The 25,645-nt window shown below is 43.0% G+C and overlaps 1 protein-coding gene across 1 annotated transcript in view; it reads right to left on the bottom strand.

Moving 5' to 3' along the window:
• LOC103751277 (KH domain-containing, RNA-binding, signal transduction-associated protein 3) overlaps positions 1–25,645 on the bottom strand; it is a 173,171-nt gene that overhangs the window by 26,996 nt on the left and 120,530 nt on the right. Inside the window, exon 6 of the mRNA XM_029556953.1 lies at positions 16,492–16,574. Coding sequence (XP_029412813.1) covers positions 16,492–16,574 — 83 coding nt within the window. The remainder of the gene's footprint in view (positions 1–16,491; positions 16,575–25,645) is intronic.

Raw genomic sequence — 25,645 nt, 5'->3', positions numbered from 1 at the left:
CCCCAATTCTATCCAAAGGAATACTGACAATGGATTGCTGTAGATGAGGAACAGCTGATCCTCCTGGAACAGGGACCTCTGGCTGACTAGATTTATCAGAAGGACAGATGGGGGCAATAGATGGGGGTCCTGACAACACAGTGGACATTGGCAGGGATGACAGAGTATGGAGGCTCTAGAGGGAGAAGAAGGCTGTTTATCTGACGAGTTTATATTCATACTCAGATGCCACGGAACTCAGAAAGTAAGTGACTGTGACCAGTAATAGTCATATATATAGAGATTAGAAATGCATGTGAAAACGTCTCAATGTCAGTTGCCTTAAAATGAATTTTTCTGTATGAAACTGTATTTTAACAACGAAGTGGAGATCTTTTCTAAACATTAAAACCTCATTTAATTTTATGTCTTTTAGAGTTTATAATGAGTAAAAGATTGTACAAGCGTAATAATTCCTCTGTAAACCTAGAAATGTACAGCCAATTTTGAAAGAGATGTACCCTAGCTCAGAAAAATGTTATTGAATAGGTTAATGCTGTTGTAATGAAATGCTTCTTTTAATTAAAATTTTTTTAAAAAAGTCCATATTAAATTAATGCTGTTGTAATGAAATGCTTCTTTTAATTAAAATTAAAAAAAAAGTCCATATTAAAAAAAAAAAAAACTGAGTTAGAAAGTTGTCTGGATGCTTCCACTTCCAGAAAGACAGAAAAACCGTTGCTTCCTCAAAGCCTGCTGGTACCTGACAGGAAGCGAGGAGAGAGAGCCCTCTGACTGGAGCTTCCTTCTGATATACTTCCCGGCATTATTATTATTTTTTTTTTTTAGGCAGTGTCTCACACTTGACTCAGGCCGATGTGACTCTGTGGCAGCGCTCCTGCCTGCTCACTCTGTGCATCTATCCTTCTCTCTCTCTTATTGCACAGATTAGGTGTTTTGTTATAATTTGGAATAAAAAATACTGTCCCCAATCTTAGGAAGAAAGTATTAACTAGTTCACAGATTATAGTTCTCAGTTGCTGTGATAAAATACCAAGGCCAAGGGAACTTGTAGAGAAAGAGTTTGTTGGGCTTAAGGTTCTGGGGGTAAAAGTCATTGTGGGAAGGCGTGGTGGGAGAGGTGGCTGGAGCAAGCCAAGTGCTCACAGGTGCAGAGGTGGAGATACAAACTCTGAACTCTCAAAGACTGACCACAGTGACGTGCCTTCTATAGCAAGGCCCTACCTCCTAGGGATTCCATGATCTTCCTAAAATAGTGTGCCATCAGCTGACCAAATTGATGCCACAGGCATACTGACACCTATGGGGGACACTTCATTCAAACCAGCACATGTAGACTATAAACCACCCTTTTCTCATTCTAATAGTCTCTCATGTTTTCTTGGGATCAGAACCTCATGTTTCCTCTTGAATTCTTCTTTGAGTTTTTCTTTTTTTCCCCTCTTGAAGCAGTCATAGTTGACCAATTTTAGTAATCTGCTCCAAGATGCAATATTTTGTTCTGATGATTTTTAGATTTCCTTTTCTTCTAGCTGCATCTTTTCACTTTCTGCTCCTGACCTTCGTTTAACTTGATCTGCCTTGACAGCTCATCACACAGATCAGGCTACCTACCCTCGAGCTGCCTTTCTCGCCTCACATCTAATGCTGAGCTGACTTTGTTTTGAGTGTGGCACGGCTGTTCTCTGCATTTACACTACCACTCAGGAAGCAAAATGTTCTCAATTTTCTTTGTAATTTCTCCTTTACACGTAAATCATTTACTAATGTAATACTTAAAATATTCTAGGACTTTCTACACACATTACTGATTTGTAATCGAATCGATTGTAGACCAGGAGAACCTACTGTAGTGTGTTTATCTATTATCTGACATTCATTCAGAGATGTTTCCATCAAATATCTTTTCTGTTCCAGGATGGTGTAGAGGAGTCTGCTTGGCCAAGACCATTTCTCAGACTATCCTTGTTTTTGCTGACCCCTGGTAGTTTTACACAATATTTGTCAGTTATTTTGTAGAGTATCTCTCAATTATGACTTGCCTGATGGATAAACTGGGCTGATGGTTTCTGGGCAGAAGACAACAGGGAGCACTGTGTTCCTCACCCTGTATCAGGTGTGTGCGTTATCAGCAGACTGTACTCTGTGGTTAACCTTGAATGCTCTGCTAAGATCCAGCCATGGTCCTCCCCTACCAGGTCCCTCCCCTACCTCCCCTCCCACTGCTCCTGTCTTGTTTCCAAAAGTATATTCTTTGGAAAAGATACTGTGCTCATTCCTTGTGATGGGAAGAATGGAGAGGGGTTTAATCATAATACACAACTCCTACATTCCAAATCCTGTAATCCCACACAGTGTAGTCCCACACCATATAATCTGTGATGGGAAGAATGGAGAGGGGTTTAATCATAATACACAACTCCTACATTCCAAATCCTGTAATCCCACACAGTGTAGTCCCACACCATATGTGTGGGACACCATGTGTTGTAAAGCCACAGGCTATATCACATGCTGTAATTTCACATGCTATATTCCATGCTATAATCCCACATGCTACAAAGACATGCTATGATATTCCATGCTGTAATCCCACATGCTATAAAGACATGTGCTATGCTATTACATGTTATAATCCCATGATGGAATACTATTTGCAAAGTTCCTTGGTTTCTCTAGTCATTAACACATACATGAAAAAGTGAGTTCTAGAATGCTTGGATCCAACAGAAGGAAGAATTATTAGATTTGGTAAGCCCCTACAAAAATGTGCCATTCAATAGCTAGAGTGAAGCATGAAAAAAACTGAAGCACAGATCTGTGTTAGACTACATGGCAATTGAAAGATGGCTACCACCTCGACAGTCAGGTCCCTACCAGGGCTACCTCCCGGCTCAGTGTATGTCATTACCCAAGTGGAAGCTCTATGTCAGCAAGTCTCTGGCTCAGAAGGTCACTTGATTTGGTAAACTTCTCCTCTTCTCTCAGGAAGGCTGCTTTTCAATGTGAGCATCACGGGAAGTTGTGATGGGGCACAGTGGTATACAATGAAATGATTTGGCACCTGCCCTGCAGCAACTTCAAGTGAACATATCCCTCCCCCAGCCGGACTTTCTGCCCTGTCAGTGCAGCCCTTTTCATTGGGAATTATGGTTTCTGGATTTTTAGCTTTTAGAATCTCACTAGCCACATGTTAATCTTCAGGACTGTGATGAGGGGGGCAGATTTGATCTTAGGGAAAACAACACTTACAATTATGATGTTCTGGACTGTGCCATTTAGTACTATGACTGGCAGAAACCATCAGCATGCACTATACTAAACCACGTCAATAGCTCTGGCCACTGGAATCCCCTCCAGATAGTTCATCTGTTGCCTTGATATGCTGTCAGCCTTCACCAGCTACCTTCCTAGCACTTCCTTACCTTCTGAAACCCCAAACTGTTTCAGGTTCATCTTGTGTATCTCCTACTTTCTTACTATTTTCATCCAGAGACTTAAAGAGATTTTATTTCAAAGGGAAATGTAATGATTTCCATATTGATTTTGTAATTACCAGTTCAAATGAAAGAAAACATTAACTTTTAAGATGACCAAATACACAAGACACACTACCATGAGGGAGTTTGTACAGACTACAGTTCCCAATGATGGATGACCTTCAGGCAAGCTCTGAAACTTCTTTCAGACAGTGGATCTTCTCAAACACATTTAGAACTGTCACCATGAGAATGCAAACTATATGAGGGTAAATAGCGTCATCCACTTCATTCATCACACATATTCAGCACAATTCTTGGTGCATAGCAGCTACTCAGTAGTAACTTGATAAACAAATGAATGGAAGATACGACAGAAATGCCAAGCATTTAGTTTGGGGGGAAACAAATGTTTACTCGATCATTATCTTCTGGGCACCATGCAAGGTCCTTTAGGTATACACAAAACCTGTTTATATAGTTCTCACTAGTGAGCAAGTCAAAATTAGCCAGAGTTAAAAAAAATGTAGCTAGTAGCTGACCTACACCAAGACCCAGCTTGTAAATAACAGAAGTGTCTGCCTGGGCGCCGTCTTTGAATGGCAGTACAGGCTGCTGTGAAGCCCACGACCACAGCAGTGCACAGACTGTCAACGAATGCAAACTATATGAGGGTAAATAGCGTCATCCACTTCATTCATCACACACATTCAGCACAATTCTTGGTGCATAGCAGGTACTCAGTAGTAACTTGATGAACAAATGAATGGAAGATACTACAGAAATGCCAATCATTTATTTTGGGGGGAAACAAATGTTTACTCGATCATTATCTTCTGGACACCATGCAAGGTCCTTCAGGTATACACAAAACCTGTTTATATAGTTCTCACTAGTGAGCAAGTCAAAATTAGCCAGAGTTAAAAAAAAATGTAGCTAGTAGCTGACCTACACCAAGACCCAGCTTGTAAATAACAGAAGTGTCTGCCTGGGCACCGTCTTTTAATGGCAGTACAGGCTGCTGTGAAGCCCACGACCACATCAGTGCACAGACTGTCAATCTGGGCGCCGTCTTTGAATGGCAGTACAGGCTGCTGTGAAGCCCACGACCACAGCAGTGCACAGACTGTCAACGAACTGCATTTCTTCCCATTTTCAGTAAAGAAACTTTACCAGCAGACACAGACTCAGATGTTATAAAGTCTAAGAAACATACCTCCTGTAAGCCATGTATCTAGTACGTAAATGAGCCACAACTAAACAATTCCCCCTGCAGCCAGACTGCTTCCATACAGGAATTCAGTGAACTTCCCAATAAGCTTCAGAAGAGGCTCCTGCAAAACAGGCTGAGTAGCATGCCCATAGTCACACAGGGAGGAACCAGTCAGCCGCTCAGTGTCTGTGAGATGCCCAGCTCTAAGTGACACATCTACAATGGACTCTGTATACCCAAGGCTCAAAGACATAGTCAAACAGGAGGTAGAGAGAATACTAATGCATCTATCAGCCCTCAGCAACAAAGCTCCCTCATGCAACAGAGGGCAAGGGACACAAAAGGCCACAACTGGCCAAAGTGTAGAGAATGAGCATCTGCAGAGTGTGGGTCCCTGCACAGGACTACTATATTGAACTCCACCCATCCAAAGCTCAGGGACCATTGTGGAAGAGGGGGCAGAAAGACTGCAAAGGCTGGGGAAGGAGGTGCATGACCATAAGGAAACAGTCTTACAGGCTCCTGGAATTTTGCTCATATGAACATACAGCAACGATGACGGCATGCGTAAATCTCATGTAAACTCAGTCAGACAAAAAACGGGCACACCCATCCAAAGCTCAGGGACCATTGTGGAAGAGGGGGCAGAAAGACTGCAAGAGCTGGGGAAGGAGGTGCATGACCATAAGGAAAACAGTCTTACAGGCTCCTGGAATTTTGTTCATATGAACATACAGCAACGATGACGGCATGCATAAATCTCATGTAAACTCAGTCAGACAAAAAACTGGCATAGAACTAGGGAAATGGGCAGGAGGCCACAACTTTGAAGGAAGAGTGGATCCTCTAAAGGATCTAAATAGGCTCCAGTGGATGAACTCACAGGGAGGGACACCTGGATACACAAATTTGACTTGATAGGCCTTGACATATATGATTAAATGCATAAAGTCCCGCGGATGGACTACGGGGGGATGCAGATAGGCAAGAGGGGGCCAAACATGATTAAAATGTGTTATAAGAAATCCACAAAAATTCAATAAAAATATATTTTAAAAAATGTCTTAGTAGGCTATAAAACGTATGTAAGTAATACAATCCATGTTCTAAAACTTAGCAATGCTGAAGACTATCCCCAGTACTTTTTGCTAATCACTTAGAAAAGACTGAAACTGGATCACTCTATCCTGTAAACACTGTAATCAACATGAATGGATGTGCAGGTGGTACATCAGTCCTGTTAATGGCAGGTCAAGAAAGCCTGGGAAGTTTGGGGGATTAATTCCCTGCTTTGCTCCATGCCCATCTACTACCTGGTCTTTTGAGGGACATTAAGCAAAAATATCAGAACAAGAAACAACTGACGTAGAAGTAGAGCCCACTGCCACTCTCACAATCTCCTGCTCTAGCAGCTGAGCTAGCCAGACAACTTTCTTTACTGCTCTTCTGCCGAACACCAAGCCAGGCCAAAGGCTGTGTGGAGCATGGCCAAGGAAGTGTGGCTGGGAGCAATCCACCCCTGCATGGCTGAGTTGATGCTTCAGGAGCACCCCATCACAGGCACAGGGCTGAGCGCCTTCATGAGCACTCCACCAGGACTGAGAACCTTCATGAGCACCCCACCGCAGGCACCGGGACTGAGCACCTTCATGAGCACCCCACCGCAGGCACCAGGACTGAGCACCTTCATGAGCACCCCACCACAGGCACCAGGACTGAGCACCTTCATGAGCACTCCACCAGGACTGAGAACCTTCATGAGCACCTCACCTCAGGCAACGGGACTGAGCACCTTCATGAGCACCCCACCGCAGGCACCAGGACTGAGCACCTTCATGAGCACCTCACTGCAGGCACCAGGACTGAGTGCCTTCAGGACCACCCCACTGCAGGTACAGGGACTGAGCACCTTCATGAGCACCCCACCAGGACTGAGCCCCTTCATGAGAACCCCACCTCAGGCACCAGGACTAAGCGACTTCATGAGCACCCCACCGCAGGCACCGGGACTGAGCACCTCATGAGCACCCCACCGCAGGCTCCAGGAATGAGTGCCTTCATGAGCACCCCACCCCAGGCACCGGGACTGAGCACCTTCATGAGCACCCCACCCCAGGCACCAGGACTGAGCACCTCATGAGCACCCCACTGCAGGCACTAAGAATGAGCACCTTCATGAGTACCCCACTACAGGCACCAGTACTGAGCACTTTCATGACCACCCCACTGGGAATAAGCACCAGCAAGCACCTATACACAACAGAAGCAAACAAGACACAATTAAAACAATGATGGAAAAGTGCCACCCTCTATCCTGAGCTGTGTAGACAGACTCTCCCTTGATTGTCACAGCCCCACAGCAGGCAGGTGCGGGAGCTATTCCTATTTTGTAGATGAGGAGACTGAGGTTTAGGAAGTATCACCCACACAGCTGCTAAGAAGAGAACTTCTGATGGATTCCCAATGCGCACACTTCCACTTCACTGAGCACCCACCTAATTCCTCGAATACTGCAAACATATATTTTGATATACTGGCAGAAGAGAACACTAAAAACAAAACCGTAACTCAATCACTTTAAAAATCCAGTTAGAATCTATCTACGGCAATATTTTTGCAATTAATTATAAAAATTGGGGTAAAGTAATAGCTACCAATTGTGTGGCAACCTATTAGTACATAAAATATTCTGTATCAATTACTTAACGTGGCCACTGCTATTCCATGTGTGTCCTCAGATCAGCATGTTCCGCAGGAACTTCTCCCCAGGCTGTAGTCCCAATTGAAGCAGTTACACCACCATCGACTGGAGTAGGTCAAGTGGGAAACTGGCTTCTTCACAGAATCCTCTTTCCCTGGATGCTCTCAGAAGCTGCCTGTCTCTCTCCAAGAGCTCTTAAATATAGTCACTGCCAAATGCTCACTGTAGAACTCTAAGTTCAGGCACTTGATGTGCAAACATTGAGTCATGGCCACAAATATTTTAAAAATTCCTAACGTACACTCATAAGTTACTTTCCACAAAAGAACAACCCTTTATAATGAAAGCTAAAAGGGAAAAATTAAATCTATACCAGTTGCTCCAAAAGTTGTCCCATAAATGAGGATAGCATGTATTTTGAAGAATTCAGACACTGACACTTTTTGTAACTCTTCCCTCCGTAGGTAACATCAGGCTGTGACCCCAAACCTATGCTTGTAACATACTGTAGAATTCTGTAAAATCTCATTTAACTGAGTTTTGATATCACAAATGGAGATGGGAACAATAGCATCCTTCAACTAAAGTGCTTCTTTTTCAGTACTTTATTGAGAAGATGCTTAACAGTTTCCAGGAATGAGAAGGGAGCTCCCAAGGGTCCCATGGAGGGGGTGCAGCAGGGTGTCAGGGCTGCCTGGGTCTCAGACACTTCTTCTGCTCAGTCTAAACTGTTCATTTATACTCCTCTGTGAAATGGTGCAGCATGTTTTATAAGCTGTAACAGCTTAGAACAGTGTGCGGTACCCAGTACATGGGACTACAGCAGTCAACTGATGGACATACTGTTAAGTACATGCCATGTGCCTTCTCATGTTACACTTCACATTTACATATTACTGTCATCTGTACATAAAACTCAACAAAGTAAAGCAGCCTTGTACCTTTCCTTAGGAGTGTCCTCAATCCCTCTCCCTGCCAATGCTTAAATCGAAGGATAAACTTGTTTTATTTAAAAAACTCTGTACTTAATATACATCTTCTTTATTTAGTAAATACCAACTTTGCTTTAAAAGATACTCTGTGAAACTTATTACAAAAAGTCTTTTATAAACCAATAGAAATACATTTTAGGAAGGTATAAAACATGGAGAAAGAAAACATGGGGAGATCTATGAAGCAGACCTTTATCTTACACGTTTAGAAGTTCAACAGTGAGGATTTAAAATAGGGTTGGGTGTGCAACACACCCTCTGTCCTGGAAGACTCATCACGCAGTCTGCACTGTGGTAGGAGCCTTCTTTTGTGGCACGCTCACCCTGCGGAGCATCTGTCACTGCCATGAGTGGCTGATCGTGAGCGCTGCTCCAGTCTTCTCGATGCTATTAAGCAGATGGCAGTGTTAAATCCAAATGATGCAGTACATCTCCCCGGTGGACTTTGTTTTCATATACTACCATTATTCTACAATTCCTTGGTGATAAATGTCGTGGATTCTCAAGAACATTAAACAGTGAACTGACAGTGGCAATTGATTTATCACCAGTAGTACGCCTTTGCCCCACCGCCATGTATCTGTACACTTGTGGAGGAAAGGTTCCAAGATTCCACTTGTGAGCACAAGTGTTCAAAATTCTGTACATGTGTCACAAACCCCATGCCTGTGTGCGCTTGCACTGCGGGCAGGAGGACATGGGCTGGGATCCAGATGAGGACAGGTACAGCCTGAATGTTCACAAGCACTGTGAACACTTCTGTGTGTGTCGGGGGAGGGGGGGCACAGTCAAACAGGCTCTAGGGAATTAGAGGACAGCCAGACGGCACCTAACATTGTAACTAACTCTTGGTAGATATGTCACAGATATTTGATCCTATCCAACTTCATTAATAAATCAGAGGCCGAAACTTTGGTGAGTAACTATTGGTAGCTGATCACTGCGGGGTGACGGAGAGTTGATCTTTAAGGGAGTGATGCTATACAGGCTGAATAGGCTCTAGTGGATGAACTCACACTGAGGGACATTTGGGTACACAACTAGGCCTTAACATATATGACAGAATGAATGAAATCCTGTGGGATGGATACGGGGGCAGGTGCAGACAAGGAAAGGGGGTAAATGTGACTAAGATGCATTGCATCTATTTCTTTGCTTTATTGGCATTGTTCCTTCACTTTCTTCATCACTGACATACCTTTCTCTGTCTAGAGAGCTCTCCACTAAGAATTAAGATTTCCATAGGCATGGAGTATTAATGTCAGTACTGACACACAACAGTACCTGACACCCACAGTAGCTGACACACAACGGCAGCTGACCCATGATAGTAGCTGACACATGACAATAACTGACACGTGACCACAGCAGCTGATACATGACAGCAACTGACACAGGACAGTAACTGATGCACTCCAGTAGCTGACATATGACCACAGTAACTGCCAGGTAACCACATTAACTGACATGTGACAGCAACTGACACACCCCAGTAGATGGCGAGCGACAGTAACTGAGCTATGCAAAACTACCCAAGCACGCTCAGCTCCTAATAGGTCTGCCGACTTGGATAAAGGGCTGACATGTTGCTTTGCCAAAAAACAAACCAATGATACTAAATACAAACTGTTTCTTAACTAAATGATGATTTCCAAGTTAGACAAAAACCTGACCCTGAGTTCCTCTCAGCAGTACATTCCCAGGAAAGTCATGAAACCTCTCAATTCTCAGCTTCCATAAATGGAAAAATCTATCATGCAGGTTATCATCAAACTAGAGGTAATGTATACAAGAGCTCACACAACTGGATACTAGACTTAGCAGATTGTCTGACACTGACATCTTTACTTTCTTTTGAACGAGTTTTACATATCTTCATGAAAATCCCAGAGATTCTGGAGGATGAAATATGCATTTATAAGCGCTGCTTAAACCTGACTGCAATGGGAAATCAGCCTATCAGTGCAGGATGACCCCACCCCCAGAAGCTAACAGCTTTTGCTATTTACTAAGTCATCCAGCTACTCTCGGGGTTAGGTATCACCTCTACAGGAGTCAGGTATTTCCCTGGGTACTACACAACTTCTGAGAAATACAGACTAAAGTGTTATTATGATTGTTATTCAAAGTGTCAAAAAGACACCAAATGCCAACTTCTTACACTCAGTTCAGAATGGGTGCATTTATAGGGGGCTTCCAGGAGGCAAAGCTGTGGGATCTGTCACATCAGGCCACGTGTCATCCACTTGTAGTCATTTACTAAAGCTACTCAGAAGTTGTATATCTACAGGAAATAATCAAGTACCACGTGAGCCAATGAGTTATTACAGCAATTGCATATTATAAGAACAGTTTTCCCTTTTGCAGTAACTGTACTAACATCTTCTCATGCTAAGTGTGTGATGCTACAAAACAGTGCATTCTTTATACCACAATGTCACATCATCAGTGGCATTACAGCAATCCAGGGGGACATAATGCTGAATGCTACAGATTATTCTGTCTCTGTAGGGACAGTCATTGTGACTGACTCTAATATAAGATATCTGAAAATGGGGAGAAGACATTTCTAATTGGTAAAACCTCTTAGTAATTGTGCAACAGACATTCCTCTACAATGATTAGGATTAGGTCCTCTCTGAAGGAAACACTCCCATACAGCAGGCACCCAATGGACAGTAAAGCCGCGAAAGACATCCCTCTCCTCTACAATGATTAGGATTGGGTCCTCTCTGAAGGAAACCCTCCCATACAGCAGGCACCCAGTGGAGAGTAAAGCCACCTCTTCTGTTCTCTCATGGCTCACCTCAATACTCTCAGTATGATAATCTCAATACCAGCCCAGCAGGAAGTCAGATGTACGGTCTTCTGTTCCCAGTAAATTTACCCACAGAGTCCTTCCTTCCAGATCTATGAGCTTGCAAAATGAGAAGTAAGGAGGAGCTGGAGCTGGCAAGCAGAGACTAGGGCTCTCTCTGCTAGTTCCCCAGAGAACGCAGGGGAAACAGCATGCTTCCCCCTGGTTTACAGGGAGTATGTGCATTCCTGTCTCACTCCAGCTTTAGGTCAGTCCTCCAAAGGAAAAACTCATAGTTATCAATTGTACAAACTGAGGCTTAGAACATCAACTGCCCCAAATCTATAGCCAGTAAGTGTTGGGGTGTGAAGACAGTTCTGTCAGCTTCCGAGCTACTGTATGTAGCACAGATGTCCAAATGTTATTCCTGATCCTCTTGTATCCGAAAGGAAAACATTTTGAACTTGTAACTGCTTGATGTTCACATTTAACTGTGCTAAGTGCAAATTAAGGCAGGACTCTAAAACATCAATCTGTGTAGTGGTGCTCTTGGAATCTCTCTGCTCAGGAGGATGCTCTATCTACTCATGAGTGTGTCTCCTCTAAAAGGGCCACAGGCATACTTGGCCAGGGGCACTGACCTGATCCCTGCCTAAGAGGAGAAAATGGCAGCTACATCTGTAATTCAAAGCTTTCCAATGCCACATTTATAACGGTCAAAACAGGTGAAACTGACTTTAGTGGTAGATCTGCCAGAGTCTGACACATGGCTCAAACGCCAGCCCATCTCCGGGTGCAGTGACCACTTGTTAGGTCCCAGAGCTATCTATGCTGGTGGCTCCAGAGTGGATGGTGCAGTATCAACTCCTGCTCAGAGTGCCCACTTACATCACTTCCTGAACAGTCTTGTTCTCTAATAGGAACCACGTGAGTAGCACACAGTTAGACTCTGCTGTGCCTGAGAATGGCCTGAACTTCCACACTTAGGAGGATCGCTGAAGTATGAAATTAGAAATCTGGACACTAGGACATCAGAGACTACAGACACGGGGTGCTACCGGTACTATAGGCGGTGTCTACTGTCCTGGCTTTAAGGCCATGTGCTCCTTGACAACAGAAGCAGGGAACGCTTCTGTGGGAAAGGATCTAGTGGGAAGACCAACGTTCTTCATTCACTGGCCTTAATCTGTATCTCAAGATGCAGTACAAGTGAAATTCTGTTGACTGCAATTCAAGGTCTCATAAGGCGAGACCTCCAGGCATAACTCCTAGGATGTTTGGAAGCACTACACAGCATCAGACTTTCAACCCTTTGACAAAGTACACAACAAAACAATTTAAGGGAGCAGAGATTTATTTTGGAAAACAGTTTCAGAGGCTTTGATCATCATTGCTCTGTCCCATGTGTGTATGAGAAATACAAACAGAAATTAGTGCCTGAAATCAAAACAGCAATAGGAGAGAGGAGCCACGGGACCCAGATGGCTTTGTACACTTGCTCAGCCCCATGTGATTTCAGATAACTGCTGAACCTCATGCAATGGGATGGCATCTCCAGAATGATTTATCAAGATGTTAGCAGATACAGAGGAGGGAGAGATGATTTATGTGAGGCCCATGGAATCATGCCAGGAACAGTAAACACTCAGTAACTGATGCCAACTGTGATATGGACCTCTTTACTGACACTATTTGATCCTGAGGATAATTTGGTTAATATTAAGTTGCTAACTTTGAAACATACAATGCATATATCAAGGTTATAATACATGTGTGGTATTGGCTAGATTGTGTACCCTCTCCATAAAGTCTTACTTGAACCCTTGAATCCCAGGCACCTCTGACAGTAATTGGAGACAGGACACTCACAGAGGTGATTTAAGTTAAAATGAGGTTAACAGTGGGTTCTAATCCAATTTAATCAATATTCTTGTAAGAAAAACTCTGGTTACACAAGGCACCAGGGATGAGCACACACACTGGAAGAGCCTGCAGTGACATAGGGAAGGAAGGTGGTCACCTGGGAGCCTGAGGGAGGGAGTCCTCAGCAGAGGGACCAGTGGCCAACAAGCTGATTTTGAGCCCCAGCTCCAGAACCAGAAGATATGTTTCTGATGTAGAAGACACCCTGACTGCAGCGTGTCATTACAGAAGCCCCAGCCAACTCCTGCAGTACACACAACTATTTCTTCACCCAATGTTATAAAACAGCATTTCATTTCAATTAACCAAAAAGCCTATCTTTTTTAATATTTGTGTGTGTGTGTGTGTGTGTGTGTGTGTGTGTGTGTGTGTGTACCTGTCCACTTAAATAGACCTAGGTTCAATGTCTAGCATCTTTTAGCATCTTTGTTTCTAGGTTGAAAGATATTTGGCAAGGTTTCTAACTGCTGTGAATCTCGGTTTTCCTCTTTAAAAGAATGTGCATGTGACTGGGCTTTGATCAACACTCTTGGCACCTAACCAGGGCTACTTGTGCACTGTACAAGCATGCAATTCTCATGGACTCCTTAGATTCCTCTAGGTAAGATATGTTACAGCACTGGAAACATTGGGGAAGGTAGGCTGGTAGTCATGAAGTTGTTGCTTTTAGTGGGTATTTCCTGACATCTAAAGGACTTACAATTTATACTGTATCAGCTTCCCAACTCCTTTCTGCCCCTAGCTAGGCTCACCACCTGCCAACCCAGCTTCTCACTACTAGAAGCTAATTAATTTCCCTAAATTCAAGTCTAAGCACACTGCTCTCTTGCACGTGCCTTTCAGTGGCTCCCTATGACTGCCAATATTAGTAAGTCTCAGGTCCATACTAAACTATGAGTGCTTCTCACACAAGGTATCTTGCTGTTGATGTTCTGTGCCTGCCTGGCCTTGCTATATGCAATCTTGCCCTGTGTGTCATTTGGGGACTGTTGTTTATCCTTTACCCTCTCAGAGATATGGCCATAAATTCCAAATTGGGATTTGTAGTTCTTTTAATGAAAACATCAAATTTCTCCTCAAATATTTCCTTGTTCTGTCAGAGCCAGCGAGCTACGCAAGGACATCCTCTGTGTTAACAATCTATGGGCTCTAATCATTAAGAGCATAACAACATAACAGTATAACAGACATTTAAGAAACACTGAATGAATGAACAAAGGAACAAAAGGAACAAATGCTTACAATTGCATTAAGGGATCATCACGTTTAAAGTTTAAAAACCGTAAGTGTCATCAGATTGGGCGTTAGTGATCCTCTTCCCTGAGTCTCAACTCCAACATGCACATTAACTCTTGCTATTGTTATTTTGATTAAATGACATGTAGATAATGGCTTAAGACCCAAGTCTGATTGAGAGTATATGCTAAATAAACGTCCTTTTCATTCTCTGTCAGTTTACCAGGGTCTCACTGTGTGGTATCACTCTCCTTCACAGATCACAATATTTAACACGGTAAATGCCTTCAATTTGGTCCTTCATGTCAGCTATGAAACACTGATGATTATCTCTAATCTTGTACTGATATGTACTACATTAAGAAAGCAATGTGTGAGCTTCCACGTCTATTCACCTTGCTAATGGCACTTACTACACAGGCCTGGATTGGTGCCCATGAAGAGCAACTGAAATCAAAACATCAAAAACACTAGCACAGTATCTAGGACATCGAAGCTGTCAGATCGTCACAGTCTGAGCAATGACACGCAGCTGCACCTGAAAGCCCACACACCAGATTCTAGTTCTAGAAAGGACCTGGGGCAGACCTAGCAGAAGAGCCCAGCGAGGCCCTAGAAAGGAACTGGGATTGAGACTATGTGTCCGAGGTCACTCAACCCGACTCGTCAGTTGTCAACCTATTTATTACCCAGCCTCCTCTCTTATACACAGCATTCTCCTTACAGAATTGTCAGTATTTGTGACATGTTCCTCTGGCCTTGAAGATGGGCCTGATGAGATGTAGTGAAACAGTGTCAGGCATAAACTAGTCATTCAGCAAATGTTGTTGAGGTGGAAGATTTGCATTGCAAGGATAAAGTAGACTAAAACTTGAAAGATTTGTGGATGTTTATGTTTTTAAACAAAGCAGAGAAATACCGACATATTTCTGAAGAGTAAAATCCTTGGGGTAAGGATCTAACTCAAGACTGATTGCATCCGCATCCCGTTTACTGTGTGATTTCTGACAGGTGTCTTATTTCTGAGCCCTACTTCTTTACCTCAGTGGGAACACTATACTGTTCTTCAGCTAGTGCTAGGACAGTTTCATGAGGAACTGTGGAGCAGGTCTTACAGCATTCATGACGTGCCTGCCTCCATCAAGCAAACTAAGAGCAATTCCACCCCAGGCACACCAATGATATGAACATGAGGAACGAGGCTTCCACTGGAAAAGACCAGCTGTCAGCCAACATCTGAAGGTCGCTTGTCATGGGTTATATAGAAAATTGTATGTCCTGAACGAAAATGATTATTTTTTTAATATTCCCACCTACCCTGCATCAGAGTTAATGGGAAAGAGACTCCATGTGTTCACAGCTTGAATGGCACCATGCATGTTCACAAGGGCCTGGGTGCTGCATTCTAATGGCCACACAGTCTCTATGCATGCTTTGCAGTCACTGCAGGGGCAGTATTTGATGTGTGTCTCTCTTTGTCTTCCATTCAGAAGCTAAACATAGAACACAAGGTTTCCAGGCACACAGGAAACACTGAGTGGAATAAACACCAGGTTCACTGACCAATGGGCATTAAGGCAGAGGTGGAACGGGAACAAGAAAGCACTGTTTTTTGTTTGTTTGTTTGTTTGGCTTCTGATAATAGTTATTTCTGATTAAATAATTCTTTTGAAAATTAATCAAACTAACATGCTACTCATAAGGAGCATTTGAAGCTGCTGGAGGCAGGGGAGTTGCTGCGAAGAAGGGGAGGTGTTAGTGAACAGCAAGCAAAGCTTCAGCATTTCTTGCTCCAGAAAGGTAGTTGGTGCGTTTCCCATGTGCATTCTGGGGCCTTGGGACTGACTAATCACACCCTTTGAGGCCATCACACCCCTTCAGATGATACTAAGACTTTAGTCAAATTTTCAGAGGACATAAAATTCAACTGCAAGTCCTAAAGCCCACATGCTTTACCAGGACAGCAATCCAGGAGACGTCACCCATGATAGCTGCAGGAGAATCTGCTTCTTCGATTAGAAGAAACAAGAACAAACAGGGAAAGTCAGACACCCTCGCTAGCTGACTGCCACATCGCCCCAGAGCACATCCCTGCGGAGGGGCTGGTGTGACGGTGACGCCGTAGGGCTGGGACACGGAGTGACTCTTACCTTTGGGCTGGGGTGCTGTAGCTGTTGTCATAGGAATCGTAACTTTGTTCATCATAAGCTGTGCCATATCCATCATCATAGTCCTAGAATACATCAGAAGAACAGAGACATTCAGACAGCATTCTGCCTCCAGTGAATCTGCCTCAGTGACATTTAAGTCCATGTCTAATTACAGTACAAAGAAAACCATGGGTGTGGCCTCAGTGCAACTGCGAGAATAAGATGCTGCAGCGTTCTCTCAAAACAGCCAGGATATGCTAGAAAGAACTGCAAGGATAGTCACTCTCAGGACTGGAAATTAACCATGAAGCTGCAGAGATCCAGACAGCATTTATTTAAAAACAAAGAAAACCATGGTTAAATCCTGGAAAGATCAGAGCTGTGTGACAGTCTCACATAGCGGCAGCCTGGGGGCCACTGGGTTGAGAGGTGGCAGCTGGAACACCTTTCCGTATTTCCCAGTGAGCTATCTTCAACTGACCTAACTTGGCAGTGACCTTAGTACAAGCAAGCTCAGTTCCCAGGGTGAGCTGAAGAAAATGATCAGAGCCAATTGTTTAAGATTTCAGCTGCCCTAGACAGTGGGGAAACACAGGGTAAATAGGCTAATTAAAAAAACTGAAAAAGAAGAACAAAACATTCCTGGGAATCCGGAGGGGCATGACCATATCGGCACCCATATCCACGATTCCAGGAAGGCTCAGAGCTAACTCTTTTGGCCTAGCCTGAGATCCAGCCAGCACAAGCAGGAAACAGGCATCTAAACAGAGTTGGGGTGAGTGTTGTGCAAGTGCTAACACACATCCAAAGGTCCCTGTCCAGGACTGGGAGATTTCTAGGTGTCAAATGAAAGCAACTTCCAATCGGAAGCTGGACCCAGCTAATGCAGAGGAGACTGTAACGGCAACACAGGACAAAGGAACACCTGGCAGAATTTGCTTTGAAAATTCCTAAACATGAAACAAAAGCAAACAAAACCCCGGAAGAACGGGACTCCCAGGGTCACTCAATTATTAATATAGTGCATCTAGTTTTGAGCAAGAAATTGAGGTGTGTAAAGAAGACAGAAAAATATGGTCTCTTTATAAGAAAAAGCAGCTGTCAATACAAACTGTCTCTGAGGAAGCTGAGACATTGAATTTACTAGACTAAGAACTTAAACCAACATCTTAAACAGAGTCGAGGAATTAAAGAAACCCTATGAACAAGGCAGGTATGAGCACAGTGCCTCACCAAACACAACACTACCATGGGCACAGAAACCAAGTCCTCTTTTGCAAAGGCCAATAACTGAACTGAGAATTCCCTGGAAAGTCTCATCAGCAGACATGCTTAGATGGAACAGGTGAGTTGTTAGAGGGAGGGAACAAAGGGTGACAAACTATTAATAGTGCACCAGGGTCCTGTGAACCACCAAGTCTGAGGACATGCAGAGAAGAGGAAGGTCAGAGAAACAAATGGCTGAAAACATCCACCATCTGATGAAAATCTTTACACGTACAAGAAGAGGAACATCTCTAAATAGTAACACCTCAGAGATCTGCATGCAGAAAGGCCAAGGAACAAGGAATCTCAGCCAAAAGAAGCACCTGTCACTTAGGAAGGGTCGGATCTCTAACCAGAACTGCAGAGACAGTGGGAAACCGTACTCCAAATATGGGAGAAGTGGTGCCGAGAATGAGGGTGTGGTGGGGAGCACGGCTTAGTGAGGAGTGCATGGCATGCACAGGGGCCTGGGTTAAACAGCAAGCACCAACGGGCAGAAAGTAACCGATTCCCAAAGAAACTCTCCTTCAAAAACAGGAGAAATGACTACTTTTCCCAGATAAAAACGGGAAATTTGCCAAAAGCAGATATACCATTAAAGCAAGATTGAAGAGAGTCTTCTAGGGGAAGGAAGAAGCCATTAGTAATTTGAATCCACATGGAAAATTTCATATTTAGGTAAATATAAAAGACAATATAAATACATAACAGATAATGTCATGCATATACAGAACAGTTCCTCTAACAAAAGCAAAATATACATATATTTAATACAGAGCTATAGTAATCAAAACTATCATACCAGCAGAGAAATATAGAGAAACAAGAAAAAAAGTGAGCTCAGAAATTGGACTTTACATTTAAACTTCATTCACTATTATACAAAAGTGCCAAGACAATTCACAGAGACTTTTCAGTAAACGGTGCTTGAATTGCTGCAGATATATCCACACACAAAACATGATGATCTACTCCAATCTCACACTCTATGACAACATCAATACAAACAGCTGATATAGGGGAAAAGTTACAGAACTCCAAGAACACAAAATATGTATAAATCCTATGACCTCAGATAACGCACCAATTTCTCAGAAATATCAGAAACACAGAAAGCTAAGGCATATGAAGAGAAAATGCAGTTCAGACAAACTGAAAGCTATTAGCCAATCCAGCGCATGGGGGACATACCTGCGAGTATGCACGTGGTTACGGTCTATTGTCCAGATACAGAAGACTCTACAATCAACCCAGAAAGAAACCTACAAAAGCAACCCGACCGCTGCACTCCTTGGCACACACCTTCTCACTGTTACTGTAATTTGAGGCAGGGTCTCACAACTGAGATCAGGCTGACCGTGAACTCACAGAGTTCCACATACCCCTGCCTCTCACTATTATATTTAAATGATGGTGGGGTTCCAAAGAATCCATAAAAATAATTTTTCTATAAAATGAAACCAGACATGTTTCACTAGCACTTAGGTCTGTGAACCTAAGTGATCCTCCTCTGAAACTGATTCTATTTTCCCGGGTTAATTACACAGTGGCTTGGTGTTTACTGTAATTTCTTTAAGATTTGACTAGTCTGGAAATAACCTCTTGGAATGGGAGTATCAACAACTTAATGCTTTCCGAGTGTATGTAAAATCCCTTGAGGTAGGGAATACAGGCTAGTGGTGAAGGAGGATCCGGCATCAGCTCAGGTCCCACTGTTTACAATCAGTAATTCTACACAAACTCATACATTTACCAAAACTTATTTTTGCATTGAAAGTGCAAACCCTTAAAGTATCCTGAGGCGATGAGAAATTACATATAACATAGCAAATGGAGAACCACATGATGGACAGCTGACATTATCGATCATTCTCAAACAGGTATCCCACAACAGAACCTTTTTGCTGAATTTCAGGTAAAACTCACAGGTGAAGGACATCAGAAGCTACGATATATAAAGGTGAATCACGTGACAGGTCAACGGTACTTTTTAAAAAAAGATATAATTTTATTTGTGTGTGTGTGTGTGTGTCAATGTGCACACTGAATGTGGGTGCCCAAGGAGGCCAGAGGAGGGAACTAAACCCCCTACAGCTGGAGTTGCAGGCAGTCGTGAGCTGCCCAGCCCTCTCCAAGAGCAGCAAATGCTCTTAACCACTGAGCCATGACCTCTCCAGCCTCAACAGTGTTTAAATGAAAAAAAAATGGATGCAAAAATTGTACATAGCTTTCAGGTACAATTTTATTTAAGGAGTGGAAATGCATGTCACCGTTTTTCATATATTAGTCATTATACATTCTCTTTTAAAAATAATTTATCAGACCTCAATTTATCTGATTTAAAAAAACATGATTATCTAAATAGCAAGTGACAGTGTAATCTTCCAATTTTGTAAAACAAATCTTTGCATGAACAGATAGTGCTAACTTGCAGAAATAAGGGTTCTATCATTTAAACAGGTTTCCAATCATTTTGTAATGTTTCATCACAAAAGAAATGGGTATGTATCAAAAAGCTTTGGGTTCTATACCATGATAACAGTCCATAGTACGGTATAAAACCGGGAGGGCTCAAAGAAAATGAATAAGACCGTAAACAGAAAGCAAGCGAAAGCGCGTTCCCTGGCTGAAAACAGAGGAAGGAACCGGGACCAGCTTAGTGGAGCTGGAGAGTGGGAGTAGGCAGAGCCCTGCCAGCCCTTCATCAGGGTGCTCTGAGGACTTGATGAATCCAGAATTTTGCCATTATTTTCCTTTTCATAATCTTATCTTTCAGTGTACTCAGTAATTGGTTGCTCATCTTTTCTTATTTATATTAAAAATTCCTTTTTCTGGGCGTGGTGGTATGTTCCTTTAATCCTAGCACTTGGAGGCAGATGCAGGCCATCTCTATGAGATCGAGGCCAGCCTGGTCTACATAATGAGTTCCAGGCCAGTTGGGACTATACAGAGACCGTCTCAAAAAATAAAATAAAACAAAACAAAATTAAATAAATAAAAACAAAATTTAAATTAATAAAAATAAACACGAATTCCTTGTAGACATTTCTGAGGTTATTATAGTGAGAATTTTGAAAAAGAGTGGGTACGTTATAGGCGGTAATTTTACATACAATTGAGAACATCAAAAACAGCATAGAAGGGGTGCTAAGATTTGGTTTAATCACACACCTCCGTGGCTCTGTTTTGTGGGACTGAGACGGAAAACTACACCGCACTGCCGGCCAGCATGTCTTTGACAGCCAAAGGATTCTCTTTCCAGTGGTGTGATTTCTCATATGTCTGTGTTTTCTCTTAAAGAACATTCTCTCATATGACAGGACAGCCATCTACTTGTCTGTCTCATTTCTGTGCCTCCAGTGCTGAGTTTCTATGGTTCACACTGTTTCTGATCTTCTGCCTGTTGTTGGCCTAGTGAGTATTCCAGGTTGAAGCTCAAACTGGTGACTTCACTTGTGTTATGCTATCTCAGCCACACAAAATCAGTATATAGAATCTCATAAGCATGGCACATGACCTGCTGTGCACACCTCTGTAATTGTGACTGTGCCCCATAGACAGCTTGCTCTCCGGCTCACCTACATAGGAAGTGAGGGTGTGTTTCAAAGCTTCCTTCACCAGGCAGTCATCCAGTGAAGACTCAATGATGTTCCCTGGACACAACACTCTGGACAGACACAAGACAATCCTCTAAGCCTCACACCTGCATTTCTCTCAGCTTCTGCACAGTTCTAGTCATTCTTCAGATAGCCAGACTGATATATTTCAAGCCTACCTACTCAACTTCCTCTGGGAGAGCCTTCAGTGGCCTCTTTCTGTCATCAAGAAGCAGGCTAAGACCTTTCATCACCTTCCTGATACTTCTGAAGAAGGCCTGTGTGTATCTGCTGCCTTACTGTCCCTTCAAGCTCTCCATCCCTAGCATCGCTTCCTCTCCCTCCCTATTCCAATAATGAATCACGAGGTTCATCTGGGATGACGAGGATCATTGGAATCATTCTGAATTTCTCAGCTGAATGTGGTTCTCTGTGCTTCCTGCTCGAAACATCCCTCCAAGTATCGACCTGAAAGGCAAATCTAGGCTTGCTACCTCTTGACAAACTCTCCACTCCATTTCCAGGTTTCTAGAAGATACAGAAGAAATGGACACTGCTTGGGACCAGGATGCAGCTCTGCTGTCTCATGCCTTGATTCATCCCCATATACTCTTTCCTCTGACATCTTTTTGGTTGGTAAATTTAAGAACAAAACTGAATTATCATTTCCTGCTGTCACAGTAATTGATAACTTACACATATAATATATATTTCTATCCATCCATCCATCCATCCATCCATCCATCCATCCATCCATCTAGCCATATATATTATACAGCACCTATAATGATTTCCTTATCTCCTTTCTCATTCTCTAGCTCGCAAGGTCCCTCCCCCTACTTATCCCAATGGTATCTTCACACACACATTTTGTTATACTGGTACCCTACTGTCCTCCCTCAAATCCCCTCCCATCCAGCTAGTTCCCTTTGTTTTCCAGGTTAATCACTGTGTCAAGCAAAATAAGCCAGTCTGGGAAAGAAAAATACCATGTATGTGGAAGTTAAATATAAAATCTTATGTATATATGTGGGGGGTGTTTTTATGTATGTGTGCACGCAGGTCACATAATTAGAAGGGAGATCATGAGAGGGGAAAAAGAAGTGGAAAACAGAGCTGGTGAACGGATGCTTGTGTAAGGAAGCAGAAAGGACGAAGGAGGCCATGGTCTCTTGTCTGGCACATAGGAAGGATGTAGCAACGTTTGTTGAATGAATGAACAAAAGACCTAATTTATGACCAAGTGACAGGAGATATAAATGCTTCTTTGAGATGAATGTAAGTCAAGGTAATTCTACAGAAGAGGCAAACACAATACTTATTAAAATACTGTAAATTTTGATAATGAGTCTTTACATGTTATTTTCAGTAGAATATTAAATATCCGACTTACAGTCTCTGCCTTGAGTAAAAGGTTCGCCTTTGGAACTCTACCCTACATCATTATTAAAAACAGTATGCAAACCTGTTCTGAAATGAGCCCCCCAATGCTGCCATGCTAAAAAGGGTTGAGTTTTTATAAGCTACACATCTGAGGTCTGTGCTTAGAAACAGCACTGGGACAGCCTGACCCTGGGAGGAAGCCAGCCTGCAGCAAGGGCAAGCAAGCTGGGACAGCGGCTCAGTCTTCCTGTACCACTTTCAGCCTTAAAACTGACATGCGGCCAGATAACCAGAGAGCTGCTGCACTGAAAAGCAGTAATCTTCCAGAGCAGAGGAAACAGGGTGACCTGTTCAGTTTGTCACAAGTAAAATCAAAAAGTCATTATAAACTGAGAAGAATTTAAAAGTGATTTAGAACATGCTGCTTCAGCCGAGCATGGTGGTGCACACCTTTAATCCCAGCACTCTGGAGGCAGAGAGGTGGAGCTCTGTGAGACTGAGCCTGTCCGCTCTACACCATAGGTGCCTGGCTAGCTGGGGCTAAAGGGGGGTCTCTGAAAACATAAACCAAACCAAAACAAAACCATATTGCTTCAGTTTGGTGTCCTTATAAAAGGAGATCATTACATGACAATTTTTTCAGTGTAATTGGGGTGACAATTGGCCATTTTAAGATGTAAGAAGTTTTCATATATAATGCAGTGGTAAAAGTTTTCTTACCTTTGTTTTGCAATGATTATATTGAGTTTATAAGACACAAAGTAAAAAAGACTTCAGAAACTCACTTTAGTTAGGACTCAGGGTAATAATATCCTTGGCAATGCAGTTTCAACAGTGAGTATCTTTAATGACTGAGAACTTATACACAAATTTGTTTTATAAATAACGACATGGGGCTGGCTGTGATGGCACACACCTGTGATCCCAGCACTCTGTGGACAGACCTCTTTGGGAGCGAGGCCAACCTGGTCTACATAGCGAGTTCCAGGTCAGCTCGGACTACAGGGAGACCTTGTCTCAAAAATGATCAAACAAAAAACAGAGTAAGACCCAGATTTCAGTACTAATTATGTCACGTTAGAGCTCTTCCCTACATCATCTGCATCAGACACCGACCTACAGACAGGATCCAGGGCGGCAGCTTATCTCAGAGCTGTAGGAAGTCCATCCCGTGGCTTTGAGTGTGCTGAGTGCACCCCAGCTCCACCACAGACTAGATGTTTACCATTAGGGAAATCACCAATCTCTCAGGACCCCAAGTTTGTAACTTGCAAACTGGGGGTAAAAATACGACTCCTGCTACTTTCCCACAGTTGTGTAAGATGAAAGAGGGAAAAAAAGACGGTATGCGAAAGTGTTCGGTGTACTTGTTTACCAATAAAGAAGTTCTGATCCATCTGAAGACCTCCTCTTTTAAATACTCCAAAACTACTGAGTCTGAGAAAAATTAAGGCTACCCAGTTATGCCTTTTATAGCATGAAACAGATTCTTAAAACACCGTCTAAAATGCAAGGTCTGCATTTCCATTCTGCAAATACTGTGGTGCGGAGAGAGATCAGCTGCTGGGCTCTACACACCCTGATACTGTCTTTAGGGGTGTGTCTGTGCTGCACTCCTGGGAGGCTTTTCAGTCACTTCATACCTGACTGAGGCACAACTGCATTGGTTGGAATTAATAAGGTACTCAAAATGCAGAAAACAAAAATAGTAGGGCAATCAAACTAGAAGTCTTATTAGCAAGGGCAGGATAAAGTATAAATGGAAAAAAATTTAAAACGTTATTAAACCAGAAATACCAGCAGGGCAAGAAGGGGAAAAATGATTTCATTGCATGCACATCTTGCATCCCCCTTGCTCTGTAACAAAGTCTCAATACATGGCTCGGGCCAGCCTCAAACGCCTGACCCTCTCGCCCCAGCGTCTTCTGCTGCACTTACAGGTGTACGCCCCACACCCAGCAAGCTCAAACAGTCTCTGCTAGGTCTCCTTCCAGGTTTGTTGACTGTGTGCTATGCGTCGCTCACTGTTGTGAGAATTAATCCTTGGTGGGGTGGCGTTACAGCGTGGTGACTTTGGGGATATGATTACTTATAATGTACCCTCTGAAGGACATTAATGTCCTTATAAAGGAGGCTTCGGAGAGCTGCCTGACCCTCTAGTCTTGGTCTTCCCCTTGCTCTTTCTGTCAATGAGGGCACAACTGACACTAAATCTCTGGCGCCATAACTACACACAGCCTCCGGAATGTGAGGGGGAAACTCTAATAATTTTTAGGTTATTAAACCTAAGGTATTTTTATGCAGCATGAATGAACTAAATCCAGAGTGAGGTGTGAGAGATATGGGTCCAGATCCCAGATCATGTGGACTTTTGGGGCTTTAAGACGAGGAGGTGGCCCCTGGAGATGTCTAGCCTTGTGCCATGTGCTGAGTTTTCCAATCTTTGTGTTCACTGATCATATTTTCAGGGCAACATGACTTTCTTTATCTGTGTCTAATCTGCTAGAAAACACATTTGTTTAGTTTTATTTTCAGATTTTGTTTTTCTGTTTCAGAATGTGCTTTTCTCTACTTTGTAATTTAAATAATCTTATCTTTTAAACTCCCTGACAATGAGCAGGGTTTAGAGGTTGTGCTTGCTATCTGAATCCATAGCACACCTCTAATGCTTCTGTTATTACAGTGACTTGGATTTCCTGTATGCCTATGCTTTTTGTATTATTCATAATTATGAATAAAAATATTTTAAAGCCTGTGCTAGGATGTTTTCCTCCCTTCAGGACAGATCAGCAATTCCACATCAACCCTACTCCACAAAGAGGCAAGGACTGGAAGGTGACCTTCAGTCACCCCTGGGGAAACAGCATTTTGGGTTCCAGTTCAAAGTCTAGCAGATTTACCAGTTGCCT

This window comes from Nannospalax galili, unplaced genomic scaffold (assembly GCF_000622305.1).
Source record: "Nannospalax galili isolate Female #2095 unplaced genomic scaffold, S.galili_v1.0 scaffold847, whole genome shotgun sequence".
NCBI lineage: Eukaryota > Metazoa > Chordata > Mammalia > Rodentia > Spalacidae > Nannospalax > Nannospalax galili.
This window is presented reverse-complemented; position numbering and strand designations above follow the sequence as displayed.